At 41.9% G+C, this 18,995-nt stretch overlaps 1 protein-coding gene across 2 annotated transcripts in view; it reads left to right on the forward strand.

Annotated features, from left to right (window-relative positions):
* The first annotated feature begins 17,706 nt into the window (after positions 1-17,706).
* dbt (dihydrolipoamide branched chain transacylase E2) overlaps positions 17,707-18,995 on the forward strand; it is a 48,027-nt gene continuing 46,738 nt past the window's right edge. For both annotated transcript variants that reach the window (XM_072274109.1, XM_072274110.1), the window contains exon 1: positions 17,707-17,823. In XM_072274109.1, the coding sequence (XP_072130210.1) occupies positions 17,722-17,823 (102 nt within the window). In that variant the 5' untranslated portion in view covers positions 17,707-17,721. The remainder of the gene's footprint in view (positions 17,824-18,995) is intronic.

Raw genomic sequence — 18,995 nt, forward strand, 5'->3', positions numbered from 1 at the left:
ATATATGTCAGTAACAGTACATGCAGAAGGTAAAATAAACAATATCAGAATCACACAGTGTTGATCTTCAAAGTATAAATTTGATATAGAATGTACAATACAGAAAAAAATGTAATTCTCCTTTTATCAATTTATGAAGAAAGGAAGGACTAGTAGAAATTTTTATATATAAAAAAGAAGAAAAACCACTATTCTAAACAGAAAAAAAAGGACTGGGCAATCCATCCTGAGAGAAAAACCAAGAGAAACACTCTGATCAAATCCAAGGTTCTGAAAAAGTAGCTGGAAGAGAATCAGTACAAAAATCGGATCATATGAAAATATTGAATAAAAGGTCACCAGATCTCTTCAAATTTAAAGGATGTATCCAATGTCCGACTTCTTATTTTCTCTAGACTTAAACAGGACATGATAGAGGAAAGCCAATAAAAGGCGGTAGAAGGGTTAGAACATAGAAAATAGAATAGTACAGCACAGTACAGGCCCTTCGGCCCACAATGTTGTGCTGACCCTCAAACCCTGCCTCCCATATAAGCCCCCACCTTAAATTCCTCCATATACCTGTCTAGTAGTCTCTTAAACTTCACTAGTGTATCTGCCTCCACCACTGACTCAGGCAGTGCATTCCACGCACCAACCACTATCTGAGTAAAAAACCTTCCTCTAATATTCCCCTTGAACTTCCCACCCCTTACCTTAAAGCCATGTCCTCTTGTATTGAGCAGTGGTGCTCAGGGGAAGAGGCGCTGGCTATCCACTCTATCTATTCCTCTTGTTATCTTGTACACCTCTATCATGTCTCCTCTCATCCTCCTTCTCTCCAAAGAGTAAAGCCCTAGCTCCCTTAATCTCTGATCATAATGCATACTTTCTAAACCAGGCAGCATCCTGGTAAATCTCCTCTGTACCCTTTCCAATGCTTCCACAGCCTTCCTATAGTGAGGTGACCAGAACTGTACACAGTACTCCAAGTGTGGCCTAACCAGAGTTTTAGAGAGCTGCATTGTTACATCACAACTCTTAAACTCTATCCCTCGACTTATGAAAGCTAACACCCCATAAGCTTTCTTAACTACCCTATCCACCTGTGAGGCAACTTTCAGGGATCTGTGGACATGTACCCCGAGATCCCTCTGCTCCTCCACACTACCAAGTATCCTGCCATTTACTTTGTACTCTGCCTTGGAGTTTGTCCTTCCAAAGTGTACCACCTCACACTTCTCTGGGTTGAACTCCATCTGCCACTTCTCAGCCCACTTCTGCATCCTATCAATGTCTCTCTGCAACCTTTGACAATCCTCTACACTATCTACAACACCACCAACCTTTGTGTCGTCTGCAAACTTGCCAGCCCACCCTTCTACCCCCACATCCAGGTCGTTAATAAAAATCATGAAAAGTAGAGGTCCCAGAACAGATCCTTGTGGGACACCACTAGTCACAATCCTCCAATCTGAATGTACTCCCTCCACCACCACCCTCTGCCTTCTGCAGGCAAGCCCAATTCTGAATCCACCTGGGCAAACTTCCCTGGATCCCATGCCTTCTAAATTTCTGAATAAGCCTACCACGTGGAACCTTGTCAAATGCCTTACTAAAATCAATATAGGTCACATCCACTGCACTACCCTCATCTATATGCCTGGTCACCTCCTCAAAGAACTCTATCAGGCTTGTTAGACACGATCTGCCCTTCACAAAGCCATGCTGACTGTCCCTGATCAGACCATGATTCTCTAAATGCCTATAGATCCTATCTCTAAGAATCTTTTCCGACCGCTTTCCCACCACAGACCTAAGGCTCACTGGTCTATAATTACCCGGACTATCCCTATTACCTTTTTTGAACAAGGGAACAACATTCGCCTCCCTCCAATCCTCCGGTACCATTCCTGTGGACAACGAGGACGTAAAGATCCTAGCCAGAGGCTCAGCAATCTCTTCTCTCGCCTCGTGGAGCAGCCTGGGGAATATTCGTCGGGCCCTGGGGACTTATCCATCCTAATGTATTTTAACAACTCCAACACCTCCTCTCCCTTAATATCAACATGCTCCAGAACATCAACCTCACTCATATTGTCCTCACCATCATCAAGTTCCCTCTCATTGGTGAATACCGAAGAGAAGTATTCATTGAGGACCTCACTCACTTCCACAGATTCCAGGCACATCTTCCCACCTTTATCTCTAATCGGTCCTACCTTCACTCCTCTCATCCTTTTCTTCTTCACATAATTGAAGAATGCCTTGGGGTTTTCCTTTACCCTACTCGCCAAGGCCTTCTCATGCCTCCTTCTTGCTCTTCTCAGCCCCTTGTTAAGCTCCTTTCTTGCTTCCCTATATTCCTCAATAGCCCCATCTGATCCTTGCTTCCTAAACCTCATGTATGCTGCCTTCTTCCACCTGACTAGATTTTCCACCTCACTTGTCACCCATGGTTCCTTCACCCTACCATTCTTTATCTTCCTCACCGGGACAAATTTATCCCTAACATCCCGCAAGAAATCTCTAAATATCGACCACATGTCCATAGTACATTTCCCTGCAAAAACATCATCCCAATTCACACCCACAAGTTCTAGCCTTATAGCCTCATAATTTGCCTTTCCCCAATTAAAAATTTTCCTGTCCTCTCTGATTCTATCCTTTTCCATGATAATTATAAAGGCCAGGGAGCGGTGGTCACTGTCCCCCAGATGCTCACCCACTGAGAGATCTGTGACCTGACCCGGTTCATTACCTAGTACTAGATCTAGTATGGCATTCCCCCTGGTCGGCCTGTCCACAGCCGTCCTGGACACACTTAACAAACACTGCCCCATCTAAGCCCTTGGAACTAATCAGGTGCCAATCAATATTAGGGAAGTTAAAGTCACCCATGATAACAACCCTGTTATTTTTGCACCTTTCCAAAATCTGCCTCCCAATCTGCTCCTCTGTATCTCTGCTGCTACCAGGGGGCCTATAAAATACCCCCAACAGAGTAACTGCTCCCTTCCTGTTCCTGACTTCCACCCATATTGACTCAAAAGAGGATCCTGCTACATTACCCACCTTTTCTGTAGCTGTAATAGTATCCCTGACCAGTAATGCCACCCCTCCTCCCCTTTTTCCGCCCTCTCTATCTCTTTTAAAGCACTGAAATCCAGGAATAGAGAATCCATTCCTGCCCTGGTGCCAGCCAAGTCTCTGTAATGGCCACTACATCATAATTCCATGTATGTATCCAAGCTCTCAGTTCATCACCTTTGTTCCTGATGCTTCTTGCATTGAGGTACACACATTTCAGCCCTTCTACCTGTCTTTACACCATTTATTCTGCTTCTCTTTCCTCAAAGCCTCTCTGTATGTTAGATCTGGCTTTACTCCATGCACTTCTTTCACTGCTCTATCGCTCTGGGTCCCATCCCCCTTGCAAATTAGTTTAAACCCTCCCAAACCATGCTAGCAAACCTACCTGCAAGGGTATTTCTCCCCCTCGAGTTCAGGTGCAACCCATCCAATCTGTACAGGTCCCACCTTCCCTTGAAGAGATCCCAATGATCTAAAAACCTAAATCCCTGCTCTCTGCACCAACTCCTCAGCCACACATTCAACTGCCATCTCCTCCAATTCTTACCATCACTGTCACGTAGCAGTGGCAGCAATCCTGAGAATGCCACCCTTGAGGTCCTGTTCTTCAGCCTTCTGCCTAGTTCCCGAAACTCACACTTCAGGACCTCATCCCTCTTCCTGCCTATGTTGTTGGTCCCAACATGTATCATGACTTCTGGTTGCTTTCCCTCTCGTACCAGGATGTCGTGCACCCGGTCAGAGACATCCCAGACCCTGGCACCCGGGAGGCGACAAACAATGCGGGTGTCCTTTTCACGTCCACAAAATCTCCTGTCTGCTCCCCTGACTATAGAGTCTCCAATGACAACAGCTGTCCTCTTCTCCGTCCCACCCTTCTGCACCACAGGGTCAGACTCAGTGCCAGAGGACCTATCACCGTGGCTCACACCTGGTCGGTCGTCCCCGCCAACAGTATCCAGGACGGTAAACTTATTATTCAGGGGAATGGTTACAGGGGGCTCTGCACTACCTGTCTGCTCACCTTCGCTTCCCTCCCCCCGACTGTCACCCAAATGGATCCTTCCATTTAAGTAAAATGGCTTTCCTAGCCAATAGGGTTGAAAAGGCTATCATCTGCTGAGCAGAAGCAGGAGTACATCCTGCTTCCGATGGAATAATCCCAAAAATAGCTGTAAATAAGTTTGGTTGTAAATCCAGATCCAGCACTTTTGATAAGGTTTTAAAAACATCCTTCCAAAAATTCTCCAATTTTATGCAAGACCAAATCATGTGAGTTAAAGTGGCCACTTGAGTATTACATCTATCACAAATAGGATTAATATTGGGAAAAATACAGGTTAATTTATCCTTTGACATATGTGCCCAATGCACTACCCTGAACTGTATCAAGGAATGACAGGCACAAATAGATGAAGTATTTACCAGATGAAAAATTTTACTCCATTGATTATCTGAAAGTAACTCTTGAAATTCCAATTCCCACGCACCTTTAATTTTATCGTTAGATATAATTCATAAATTCAATAACCATTTATAAATTGTAGCTATTAATCCTTTTTGGAGTGGTTTAACCTGGAAGAGGGTATCTATTATATTAGATGGATAAGCGGAGGGATAATTTGGAAGCAAAGTACCTAGAAAAAAATTCCTAATTTGTAAATATCTAAAAAAATGTACATTGGATAAATCAAATTTATCCGCTAGCAGAGTAAAAGACATTAAGCAATCCCCTATAAACAAATCCAAAAAAGTTACTATTGCTTTGGTTTTCCAAATTTAAAAAGCCTGATCTAAAATTGATGGTTTAAAATATATTTTACGAGAAAGGACAAAATTACTTAATTCGAAAAATCTGCGAAACTGAAACCAAATTCTTAATGTATGTTTAATAATAGGATTAAGGTCTTGTTTACCAATTTTAGAGAACAGAAGAGGAAGAGTAGCTCCCAGTAAAGAGGCCAAGGAATACCCCTTCACTGAGTTTTTCTCCAAATCCACCCATAAAGGACAGTCATATATGTCTGAATAATGAATCCAACAGGTAATATATCGAATATTAATTGCCCAGTAGTACAGATTTGGCAAAGCCATACCACCGTCCTTTTTAAATTTCTGCAATAAAGGTTTACTCAATCTAGGATTTTTATTGTTCCAAATATAGGATAGAATTTTCAAGTCTATTCTGTCAAAAAACCGTTTAGGAGCAAATGAAGGAACTGATTGAAATGTATATAAAAATTTCGGTAGAACTATCATTTTAATAGTATTAATTCGACCAATTAATGATAGCGTCATAGGAGACCATTTAGAAAGTATTTGTTGGTATAATCAATTAATGGGAGAAAATTATATTTATACTGATCTTTAAAATTCTTAGTAACTTTAATACCAAGGTAAGTAAATTGATTTTTAGCAATACTAAAAGGTAATTGCTCATACTGGTCCAAATGATTATTAATGGGAAATAGCTCACTCTTGTATAAATTTAACTTATATTCAGAAAAACTACTAAATTTGTAGAATGTGGATAACATAGAAGGAATAGATTTCTTAGGATCTGAAATGTAGACTAACAAGTAGTCTGCATACAACGAAACCTTACGCATTTTATCCCCTCTCTTAATACCCTGAATAGTATTAGAATTCCGAAGAGTAATAGCTAGAGGTTCTGGAGCCAAGTTAAATAACAAAGAGGACAGCCCTACTGGGTACCTCTGTATAGTCTAAAATATGGAGATTTTTGATTGTTAGTTATAACCACAACCATAGGAGCTTAATAGATCAATTTGATCAAGGAAATAAAACCCGGACCAATGTTAAACCTTTCTAAAATTTCAAATAAATAAAACCACTCCACCCTATCAAAGGCTTTCTCTGCGTCAAGGGAAACAACACATTCACGTTCTTTGGATGGAGAGGAATAAATAATGTTCAATAGTCTCCGAGTGTTAAAGTGTGAATATGTATTCTTAATAAATCCAGTTTGATCGTTAGAGATAACTTTAGGTAAAATATTCTTGATCCTATTAGCCAAAATCTTAGAAAGAAATTTAGAATCCACATTTAGTAAAGAAATTGGTCTAGAAGAGGCACATTCAGATAAATCTTTATCTTTTTTAGGAATTAGTGAAATTAATGCCTCATAAAAAGTTTATTTCCTCTTGTTTAATAGGTGCATCTAATGTATTCATCATTAATTCTATTATGCTTATTGGAATTACTGTGTATACCTACAAGAAAACAAATCTCCGGGTTGTATATATGATGACATATATGTACTTTGTAATAAATTTACTTTGAACTTTGGACCTCTTTGTCATAACATGGAATCTAGAACTGAATTTGTACCCTAAAATGGCACAAGAGCCCATACAAGCTTTCTGTAATCCATCTGTTTTTCTAGTGAATCCTTCTGTTTTGTTATGTTATTATTGTAGCAGCCTTATTAATCTCAGATGAACATGGAGCACTATCCCACTGGATGGGCTCTAACTTGTGGAATATATGTACAGCAGAATTTAATTTTATGAGATGCACGTTGGATTCATTGGACACTGGTTTTGCAGGTGCCACGTATTGCATACTGAAATTGTTATAGCTGGGATGCTGACACACAATATGCACAGAATACTGGTGTTAGGGTGTCAACACATAACATGCAATGTTCTGGTGTTTGGGTGCTTCAAGTAACTAGGTGTAAATATCAACAAAAATTTGTCCTGGTCCAGCCACATGGATGTTTTGTCCAAGAAAAACACCAGTGTCTCCGGTTCCTCAGAGAGTGAAGAAAATTCAGCATGCCTCCAATACGCAGATACAATAGGGTCTTTTACGAGATTCTTGGATAGGTACATGGAGCTTAGAAAAATAGAGGGCTATAGGTAACCCTAGGTAATTTCAAAAGTAAGTACATGTTTGGCACAGCATTGTGGGCTGAAGGGCCTGTATTGTGCTGTAGGTTTTCTATGTTTCTATGAGCTTTAACAATTTTTACAGATGCACCTTGGAAAGCATCCTATTAGGATGCATCACAACTTGGTGTATCAACTGGTCTGCACGAGACCCCATTGATTCTGTCTACACTTCCCGCTGCCAAGGGAAAGAAGCCAAAAAAATCAAGGACCCCCACTCCCCCATCAATCCCTTCACTGCCCTTCCATCAGGTAGATGATATAGAGCTTCAAGATACAAGAAGGCTCAAGAGCAATTTCTCTCCCACTATTATCAGACTCTTGAAAGGATCTCTGAGACGATAAAGATGAACTTTTGATCTTTCAAACTTCCTCATCATAGCCTTTGCACTTTTTTTTGTCTACCTGCACTCCACTTTCCCCATAACTATAGCACTTTATTTGCTTTTTTTTGTGTGTGTACTACCTCAATACACTAGTGCATGAAATTATTTATCCAGCTGACATACAAAGAAAAGCCTTTCACTTTATCTTGGTATATCTGACAAACTATAAACCAATTACAATATCCTGGTGTTGATGCACTATCCTGCTAATTGCATTGTGATAGTGTTGGGATACGATCTTATCAGCAGTAGTGTGCTAGATTGTCATCCTGCTAGTACTAAGTGTTCTAACTTTCATGCACTATAGTACTGGGTACACAGTGTGCTGACACTGGACTGCCTTGCTGTCGGGTGCACAGTCTTCTGGTGTTAATTTGCTTTATTGTTGTCTTTGCAGTGCCCAAGTTGCAGTATGCAGTTCTCGAAATGATTACTGTCCTGCTGGGAGCATGAGATAGTGTGCTAAGATTGGGTGCATAGAGTGCTGCAGTAAGATGCCAGCCTCTTGAGGGGTTCTTCTGCTAAGTGCACAAGATGAATATTGGAATGCCATTTTGCCAGATGCAGAGCTTGAAGGTTTTTGCATTCTGTCCTGTTTAATGAACTCTCAGCTGGTGCTGGAGTGCCACAGAGTTGAGCGCATCATATTGGGGTCCTATTTGTGTTGTTGGGATTCCCTTCTGTTGGATGACCTTTGTCCTATCTACCCAGCAGATAGGACAAATTCAAGTTGAAGATTAGCTCCACTCCTGCAGGAAGGTTGTTGGAGGCAAAATGAAACACTGTAACAATAAAAATTGTCAAATATTTATGCAAATTATAACATGATATCAGTCCTCAATGACTTTAGCACTGTTAATAGATCTATTGGCTGGAATGTAGCTCACATATTATCATGAATCAAACATAAGTTGAAGGCAAGTTACAGTGGGCAACTGAATTTGAGGAGAGAACGTTTGGAGTACTGTGTACAATTTTGGTCACCTCATATATGTAAGGCATTGTCAAGCTGGAGAGGGGGTAGAAGAGGTGCTATCTGGACTAGAGGGCCTGAGTAATGAGGAGATTTTGGCCATGTTGGATTTTATAAAAGTAATAGTAGGCAGTTGTTGATCCCAGGGGATCATGAGTTTGCACCTCTGGTGGATTGTGTCCTCTCCGGGGCGCAAGCCTGGGTGAGAAGATCTGAAGAACCGGCTGTTGCCCACACGGCATGTTCACCCTCTCCACATCACAGATGTAGTCCAAGGGAAGGGCAAGTGCCAACACAGCTTGTTACCAGTGTCATTGCAGAATCTTTATATCTTGAAGCATAGAGTAAGAGGTGACCTCAGAAAAGTTTATAAAATCTTGAAAGGTATGAATAAGCTGAACTGTGACAGCCTTTCTTTCCCAGGACTGGGTGTCCAAAACTAGAGTCCATAACCACAAGAGAGTAGAGATTTGAGACCCGAGAGGTAACTTCTTTACACAGAGGATGATGTGTACTTGTAATGAGGTGCAGAGGAAACGATTGAGGTGGTATCACTATAACATTTAAGAGGCATTTGGACAGGTACATGGAAGGAAGGGCTTGGAGTTATGGGCTGAACCTTGGCAACTGGGACTAGCAGGGAGTTTGCTGTGGTCAGCATGGACCAGTTGGGCCAAAGGGCCCATTTACCATGCATTATTAATCTATGAATCTATGACTTTGTTGGATCTAAAAGATTTTAATAATTCAAAAAAAAGGGCATGAAAAGTCTCAAAACTGCATCCTGCATTTTCCTTGCAGTTGTCACACAGTGAAGTTTATATCCACTGTACTTCTAAATGGACAAAATTTGGGGAAGACCTCATTTGCCAATGCAGGGCTCTGGGAATTACTTCTGTATGGTAGAAAACAAGAAGACACCATGTCTTCTTACATTGATAATCAATATTTCGCTTTCTTGAATTATGTAATTTCTTATTTGTTGCTATCTCTTCCTTTTCCCAGATTTGGGACTTAGCTGGCCTTGGCAATACATTTGTGGACACTACTAGTCAAGATGCAGTATGTGGACAATTCTTATGTTTACACATGTGCAGAGGCCATGGTTGATTCAGTCTCTGAAGCACTGGAATGGGCCTTGCACTCAATATCCACGTGACAAAAGCCTTCTCCATAGCTGCTTCTGCTGCACACCACCACATTGTGACAATAAAGATTCATGGTGATACTCTGAAAAACCTGAACCACTTCTCATAGCTTGAGAGCTACCACTTTTTTTTTCTCTTTGATCACATATATACTCCCTTCGTGGATTTTATCTGTTATTAGTGGAGGTCGGGTTTGAGGACGTGATTGTTTAATCTGCTTAAGTCTACTATTTACCTAGTTAGCCCATTGCTTTGCTTTGTAGCTTAGTGGCACCGTAGTTTTTTTGGATTTTTTTTTCTTCGGGGTTCTTTTTCTCTTTACCGTTATATGGAAAACTAGTATACAATTATATTACCTTGTTATTTTTTAACTAACCTATGTTGTTTTCATTGGTTTTTTTGTATTAATATTTCTTGTATATCTATATCATAACAATGTATTGGTTGCTATATGTTTTACCCTGTGTGTACTAATTTTATAAAAAGATTTAAAAAGAAAGAAAGAGCCACCACTCAGTAAAAGCAGGGGTTGACAATGAAATTCACAATAGCCTTCAGTGTCTGACAAGACCTCAGATCTGGCACAAATTCATGGTATACTCAGCAGTTATCCCTGAACTCCTTTACACTTAAGCTACTCGTAGCAGGTACTCAAGGCACTAGGAATATATCCCTAATGTTGTCACAGTCATGGAGTTATACAACTTGGAAACAGCCCTTAAACCCAACTTGTTTGCACCGACTAAAATATCTACCTGAGCTTATACCTTTTGCCTGCCTTTATCTCCCTATGCCTTTTCTAACCATGTAAAATGCCTTAAGCATTTTAATTAGAGCATAGTGTAAGTCCATAAAACATAGGAGTAGAATTAGGCCACTTGGTCCAGAGTCTACTCCGCCATTCCATCATAGCTAATTTATTAACCCTCTCAATTTCATTCTCCTACTTCTCTCTGTAACCTTTGACACCCTGACTAATCAAGAACCTATTACCTTCACTTTAAATATACCAAATGACTTGGCCTCCACAGATGTCTGTGACAACGGATTCCACAGAATTCCCACCCTAGGGCTAAAAAAATTCCCCTTCATCTGTGTTTTAAATTGACATCCCTCTATTCTGAAACAGTGCTCTCTGGTCCTAGACTTGCCCACTAATGGAAACATCCTCCCCACACCCACTCTATTAAGGCCTTTCAATATTCTTTTGATTTCTATGACATCCCCCTCATTCCTCTAAACTCCAGCTAGTACAGGCCCTGAGCCATCAAATGCTCCTCATATGTTAACCCTTTCATTCCCAGAATCATTCTCATGACATCCTCTGGACCCTCTCCAATGGCACCACAACTTTTCCTAGACAAGAGGCCCAAAACTGCTCACAATAAGCGCAGCCTGACCAATGCCTTATAAAACCTCAACATTACGTCTTTATTTTTATATTCTAGTCTTCTTAAATGAGTGCTAACATTGCATTTGCCATCCTTACCTTCACTCAATCTGCAAGTTAACCTCTAGGGAATCCTGCACAAGGACATGCAAGTCCCTTTGCACCTCTGATTTCTGAATTTTCTTCCCATTTAGAAAATAGGCTACATTTTTATTCCTTCTACCAAACCGCATAACTATACACTTCCCAACACTATACTCCTTCTGCCACTTTTTGCTCATTCTCCTAATCAGTCTTTGTCGGCAGACTCTCTGCTTCCTCAACACTACCTGTCCCTCCACCTATTTTCATATCATCCGCACAATTCCATCATTCAAATCACTGACATATAACAGGAAAAGCAGTCCCAACACCGACCCCTGTGGAGCATCTCTAGTCAACGGCAGACAACCAGAAAAGTTACCCTTTATTCTCAGTCTTTGCCTCCTGACAGTCAGCTAATCTTCTATCCATGCTACATTTTTTCTGTAATACCATGGGTTCTTACCTTGTTTAGCAGCCCAGGTGCAGCAACTTGTCAAAGGCCTTCTGAAAATCCAAGTAAAAAATATTTACTGACTCTCATTTGTCTATCCTGCCCATTATTTCCTCAAAGAATTCCAAAAGACATGTCAGGCAAGATTTCCACTTTAGGGAAACCATGCTGACTTTCACCTATTTTATCATGCACCTCTAAGTACCTCAAAAACTCATCCTTAATCATGGACTCCAAGATTTTCCCAACCACTGAAGTCAGGCTAACTGGCCTATAATTTCCTGTCTTTTGTCTCCCTCCCTTCTTGAGGAAAGGAGTGACATTTCTAATTTTCTAGTGTTCCGGAACTATTCCAGAATCTAGTGGTTCTTGGGAAATAATTACTGATACCTCCACAATCTCTTTAGCTACCTCTTTCAAAGCCCTGGGGTGTGGTCTATCTAGTCCAGGTGACTTATCTGCCTTCAGATTTTTCAGCTTCCCAAGTACCTTCTCCTAATAGCAACCACACTCACTTCTGCCCCCGACACTCTTGAATTTCTGGCATACTGTTGGTGGCTTTCACAGTGCAGACTGACACAAAATACTTAAAAGTTCTTCCACCATTTCTTTGTCCTTCACTACTACCTCTCCATCATTATTTTCCAGCAGTTCAATATCCATTTTCACCTCTTTTTCACTCCTTCTGCAGTACTGTGCAAAAGTCTTAGGTACACGTAAAAATATTCTGTAAAGCGAAGATGGTTTCAAAAATAATGAAATGAAAAGTTTCTAAGTATCAAAAAATTACTATGAAGAACTGTAAACAGTAAAAAGCTAAAATCAATATTTGGTGTGATCACTCTTTGCCTTTAAAACTGCATCAATTCTCTTGGGTACACTGTCATGCAGTTTTATAAGAAAATCAGCTGTGAGATTACTCCAAGCATCTTGGAGAACTAGTCACAGTTTTTGCTAGACTTTGGCTGTCTCACTTGCTTCTGTCTCTCCAGGTAATCCCATCCAGCTTTGATTAAGGTTGAGATCAGGGCTCTGTGGAGGCCACACCATTTGAAACCATATGAAAAATCTAGGGTGCCTAAATGTTTTGCACAGTACCGTATATCTGAAAAAAAAAACTTCTGGTATCCTCTTTTTTATTATTGACTATCTTACCTTCATATTTCATATTTTCTCTCCTTATTGCTTTTCAGTTCCTTCTGTTGGCTTTTTAAAGCTTCCCATTCCGCTGACTTCCCACTAATATCTTGCAATATTATATGCCCTCTCTTTTGCTTTTATGCTGTCCTTGACTTCTTCAGTCAGCCACATTTAGAAGCCATAGAAACCATAGAAACTACAGCACAGAAACAGGCCCTTTGGCCCTTCTTGGCTGTGCCAAACCATTTTCTGCCTAGTCCCACTGACCTGCACACGGACCATATCCCTCCATACACCTCACATCCATGTATCTGTCCAATTTATTCTTAAATGTTAAAAAAGAACCCGCATTTACCACCTCGTCTGGCAGCTCATTCCATACTCCCACCACTCTCTGTGTGAAGAAGCCCCCCCAATGTTCCCTTTAAACTTTTCCCCCCTCACCCTTAACCCATGTCCTCTGGTTTTTTTCTCCCCTTGCCTCAGTGGAAAAAGCCTGCTTGCATTCACTCTATCTATACCCATCATAATTTTATATACCTCTATCAAATCTCCCCTCATTCTTCTACGCTCCAGGGAATAAAGTCCTAACCTATTCAACCTTTCTCTGTAACTGAGTTTCTCAAGTCCCGGCATCATCCTTGTAAACCTTCTCTGCACTCTTCAACCTTATTTATATCCTTCCTGTAATTTGGTGACCAAAACTGAACACAATACTCCAGATTCGGCCTCACCAATGCCTTATACAACCTGATCAAAACATTCCAGCTCTTATACTCAATACTTTGATTAATAAAGGCCAATGTACCAAAAGCTCTCTTTACGACCCTATCTACCTGTGACGACACTTTTAGGGAATTTTGTATCTGTATTCCCAGATCCCTCTGTTCCACTGCACTCCTCAGTGCCTTACCATTAACCCTGTATGTTCTACGTTGGTTTGTCCTTCCAACATGCAATACCTCACACTTGTCAGTATTAAACTCCATCTGCCATTTTTCAGCCCATTTTTCCAGCTGGTCCAAGTCCCTCTGCAGGCTCTGAAAACCTTCCTCACTGTCTACTACACCTCCAATCTTTGTATCATCAGCAAACTTGCTGATCCAATTTACCACATTATCATCCAGATCATTGATATAGATGACAAATAACAATGGACCCAGCACTGATCCCTGTGGCACACCACTAGTCACAGGCCTCCACTCAGAGAAGCAATTCTCTACCACCACTCTCTGGCTTCTTCCATTGAGCCAATGTCTAATCCAATTTACCACCTCTCCATGTATACCTAGCGACTGAATTTTCCTAACTAACCTCCCATGCAGGACCTTGTCAAAGGCCTTACTGAAGTCCATGTAGACAATATCCACTGCCTTCCCTTCATCCACTTTCCTGGTAACCTCCTCGAAAAACCCCAACAGATTGGTCAAACATGACCTACCACGCACAAAGCCATGTTGACTCTCCCTAATAAGCCCCTGTCTATCCAAATGCTTGTAGATTCTGTCTCTTAGTACTCCCTCCAATAACTTACCTACTACTGACGTTAAACTCACCGGCCTATAATTTCCCGGATTACTTTTCAATCCTTTTTTAAACAACGGAACAACATGAGCCACTCTCCAATCCTCCGGCACTTCACCCGTAGACAGCGACATTTTAAATATTTCTGCCAGGGCCCCCGCAATTTCAACACTAGTCTCCTTCAAGGTCTGAGAGAACACTCTGTCAGGTCCCGGGGATTTATCCACTTTAATTTTCCTCAAGACAGCAAGCACCTCCTCCTTTTCAATCTGTACAGTTTCCATGGTCTCACTACTTGATTCCCTCAATTCCATAGATTTCATGCCAGCTTCCTTAGTAAATACAGACACAAAAAACCTACTTAAGATCTCCCCCATTTCCTTTGGTTCCGCACAAAGCCGACCACTCTGATCTTCAAGAGGACCAATTTTATCCCTTACAATCCTTTTGCTCTTAATATACTTGTAAAAGCTCTTTGGATTATCCTTCATTTTGACTGCCAAGGCAACCTCATGTCTTCTTTTTGCCCTCCTGATTTCTTTCTTAAGTATTTTCTTGCACTTCTTATACTCCTCATCCTCCCATTAGAATACTTCTTCTTTATGGTATATCTATCCTGCAGCTTCTGAATTGCTCTCAAAAACTCCTGCCATTGCTGTTTTGCCATCATCCCTGCTAGTGTCCCATTCCAGCTTCTCTCTCATGTCAATGTGATTCCCTTTAAGTATGTATGCAGTATATAACCCTTAGATTTGTTTTTCTGCAGGCAGCCACGATACAAAGAAACACCTGTTCAAAGAAAACATTGAACACCCAACATATGATAAAAAGAACAAATCATGCAAATGGTAAAAAAATGAGTGAATAATACACAGAATATTAAATATAAAACTGCAGTGTCCTTGAAATGGTCTAGGAATGTTCTGTTCAGTTCAATTTAATGCTGTGTTGTTCGTTGACAATACTGTATATGTAACATGAACCGCAGAGTCCTCTAAAATGTGTCAACAGTCACAAACTGCACTGATTAAACCTTGCCCAAAACCCAAGACTCCTGCACCTTCCTCCAGCAGCAGTGAGTGAGCGGGAGAGGGACACCCATCAAACACAGGCAGACAAAGCTGAGCATCTGCTTGCCTTTTGCTTTCGTCCTCATCGATTTCAGCCTTGCTCGATGCTTTAATTGGCAAGATCAGTGAGCAATGGAGCTGATCAAGGGTTTGCGTTTTGCCATTAGGCCGCACCCTCTGTTCTCTACCTCACCAAATTCCTCGAGACAGCAAAAGTGCCAGTTTGCTCAGCTACTCCAAAAGCACATGATCAAATTATAAATTACAGGCTCCAATCACACACAGTTTAGTAGCAGAAGCATATTTAAAAAGAGAAGTAGTTTCATGATGCAAACACGAGGAAATCTGCAGATGCTGGAAATTCAAGCAACACACACAAAATGCTGGTGGAACGCAGCAGGCCAGGCAGTATCTATAGGAAGACGTACAGTCGACGTTTCGGGCCGAGACTCTTTGTCAGGACTAACTGAAAGAAGCGATAGTAAGAGATTTGAAAGGGGAAGGGGGAGATCCGAAATGATAGGAGAAGACAGGAGGAGGAGGGATGGAGCTAAGAGCTAGACAGTTGATTGGCAAAAGGGATACGAGACTGGAGAACGGAGAAGACATGGGGTGGGAGGCCTAGGGAGAAAGAAAGGTGGGGGGATGGGGACCCAGAGGATGGGCAAGGAGTTATAGTGAGAGGGACAGAGGGAGAAAAGAGAGAAAAAATATATAAAACAAATATATAAAAAAATATAAAAAGTAATTCCATGAACAGTCTGCAGGACGGCGTGTTTGGTTGCTGGTGCCATCTTCAAGTGGACTCCTCTATAATACTGACATATCTTAAGTTAACTTCTCCCCATCAAACTTCAGGGTGAATTCTATCAAATTTTGATCACTGCTTCCTAAGAGTTCCTTTATCTTATGTTCCCTAATCAAATCAGCTTCATTACACAACACCTAATCCAGAATTGCTTTTTCCCTAGCGGCTCAACACCAACTACTCAAAAAATCCAACTCGGAGGTATTCTCCAAATTCCTTCTCTTGGGATCCAGCACCAAACCAATTTTCCCAGTCTACCCGCATATTTAAATTCCCCAGGATTATCATAAAATTGACCTTCTTACATGCCTCTTTTATCTCTCATTGTAATTTGTACCCCACATCCTGGCTACTGTTCATAGGCTTGTGTAATACACCCATCAAGGTCTTTTTTACCCTTGCACTTTCTTAACTCTACCCACAATGATTTTCTGATTCTATATCACCTCTTTCTAAAGGTTTGATTTAATTTTTTTTACCAACGGAGCCACCCCACCACCTCCGTCTACCTGCCTGTCCTTTCGATACAATATGTATTCTTGGATGTTAAGCCCTATGTCTTGGATGTACCCGCCTCTACAGCTTCCTCTGGCAGCTCGTTCCATATAATCATCACCCCCTGTGTGAAAAAGTTTCCCTTTAAATCTTTCCACTCTCAGCTTAAGCATACATCCTCTCGTTTTAAACTCTAGTCTGGGAAAAAAAAGACTATGACGCCTTTTATGATTGTATATACTTCTGTAAGGTAACCCCTCAACCTCCTATCTTCCAAGGAGAAACATTCCACCCTCTCTTTTTCATCAAGCACTTCAGTTCTGGTAATATCCCCATAAATCTTTTTTGTACTCTTTCCTTTCTATGGCTGGATGACCAGAACTGCATACAATATTCCTACAGCTTGTCTCCACTTTATCTTTCAAATGGACTGCAAGATTTAGGGAATCAGAATCAACATTCTCTCCCATGCAAACAGCCTCAGATCCAGGTTCTATCACACTCAACACACATCAAAGTTGCTGGTGAACGCAGCAGGCCAAGCAGCATCTCTAGGAAGAGGTACAGTTGAAGTTTCAGGCCGAGACACTTCATCTGGACTACTCGGCCCAGAACTTTGACTGTACCTCTTCCTAGAGATGCTGCCTAGCCTGCTGTGTTCACCAGCAACTTTTATGTGTGTTGCTTGAAATTCCAACATCTGCAGATTTCCTCGTGTTTGTGTTCTATCACACTCAGTTGACTTCATCGCACAGGCCGACATGTTCTCCATGCCATGACATAGAAGCAACACAAAAAGCTGTGGAGGAACTCAGCGGGACAGACTACATCTGTTATGGGTAATAGACAGTCGACTGTAGTCCAGGTTGTGTTACGACCTGAAACGTCGACTGTCCATCTCCCTCCACAAACGCTGCACTTTTTGTGATATTCCTGATTCCAGCGCCTGCAGTCCCTTTTGGCTCTTGAAAGAGATATTCTGGCCTGAGCTTTGTCACAGAAAGAGATTACCAGCGGCGCAGAGGGGAAGTTCAACTATCGCGGTGAAATCCTCTCGGAAAATTTTGGAATATTCTCCCTGACCCTGAGAAATACCTAACGCGTGACCGCTCAAAGTGGAAGGTGTTGAGAGTTTTCAGTCCGCGTCAGGACGAGACCCTGCAGAAAGGGCCCGACAGCAGAGAAACAATCCACCCCACCGCGAAAGCGCGAAGCCCCTCCGATTGCCCCCAAACGAGCGGCACCGGAGCCCTCCAGGGTTGCGTGATGACGTCAGTTCCAGGTAAAATGGCGACCGTGCGGGCCGTTTTGGCTGTACTGCGGGGAGAAGGATTGAAGCTTTCCAGCAGACGGACGCCGTTCCGACAGGTATTTTGCGCGGCTGGTGAGAAGGTAGTGTTCATCAAGTGTGGAAGTCAGGTTGAGTGGAGGCGGGAGGCCCGTTAGTCGACGCCACGCTTGTCATCGGATCGAGCTTGCCCTCAGGCGGTTGTTGTACTAAGTAGGAATAAGTTGTACTAGTTGTCTCAGTAGGCAAACTCCACGTTTTACCTGGTTCCTTTTTGTGCAGCTTTCTCCGGTGTTTGTGGCGGCCTCGGTGGTGGTATGGCGGGTCTGAAACTGGCACTGTCACTGCACAGTAATTGGCTCCGTTTGTACATAAAAGTAAGAATGAGATAGGATTCGAGATTAAAAATGCCATTTCCAATACACAAGTGCAAGGGAGAATGAAAATAATTGTTACTTTGGATCGATGCAGCACAAATAAGATAAAGAACACAATAATCACAAAAATATAAGATAGCTTATCAACGTTAATTGTATGTCCAGGAAGTGGCGCTAGGCACAGGAGTGACTGTACGTTAGGTGATGGATAGGAAATGATAAAGTAGTGATGGTTGGTGGTGTAGAGGGTGGGTTAGTGCGTGGAGGTGTTGATCAGCCTTACTGCTTGGGGAAGGTAACTGTTTTTGAGTCTGGTGGTCCAGGCGTGGATGTTTTGAAGCCTCCTCCTTGGTGTGTGTGGGACAAACAGTACATGAGCAGGATGGGTAGGATTCTTCCTGGTGTTGCTTGCACCTTTCTGCAAAATTGTCCTTGATGGTGGGTAGGCTGGTGCCGGTGATGCATTGGGCAGTTTTGACTACCCATTGTAGAGCCTTCCTGTCTGCTGCAGTGCATTTTCCTTACTGTGCAGTGATGCATCTTATTAGGATGCTTCCCACTGTGCATCACTAGAAGGATGTGAGTATAGATGTGTATAGTCCAGCTCTCTTCAGCCTCCTCAGAAAATGGAGGTATTGGTGAGCTTTCCTGATTATATAGGGTGTGTTCTGGGACCAGGAAAGGTTGAGTGAGATGTGCACTCCCAGGAGTTTGAAACTGCTTGCAGTTTCCACTGTTGTGCTGCCAATGTAAAAGTTTAAAGTAAATTTGTATTCAAGTACGTACATGTGCGTCACCGTGTGCAACCCTGAGGTTCATTTCCTTGCATCCATTCACAGTAAATACAAATAAACACAATAGAGTCAATGAAAGAC

The sequence above is a fragment of the Mobula birostris genome, chromosome 12, assembly GCF_030028105.1.
Source record: "Mobula birostris isolate sMobBir1 chromosome 12, sMobBir1.hap1, whole genome shotgun sequence".
NCBI classification, from domain to species: Eukaryota; Metazoa; Chordata; class Chondrichthyes; order Myliobatiformes; family Myliobatidae; genus Mobula; species Mobula birostris.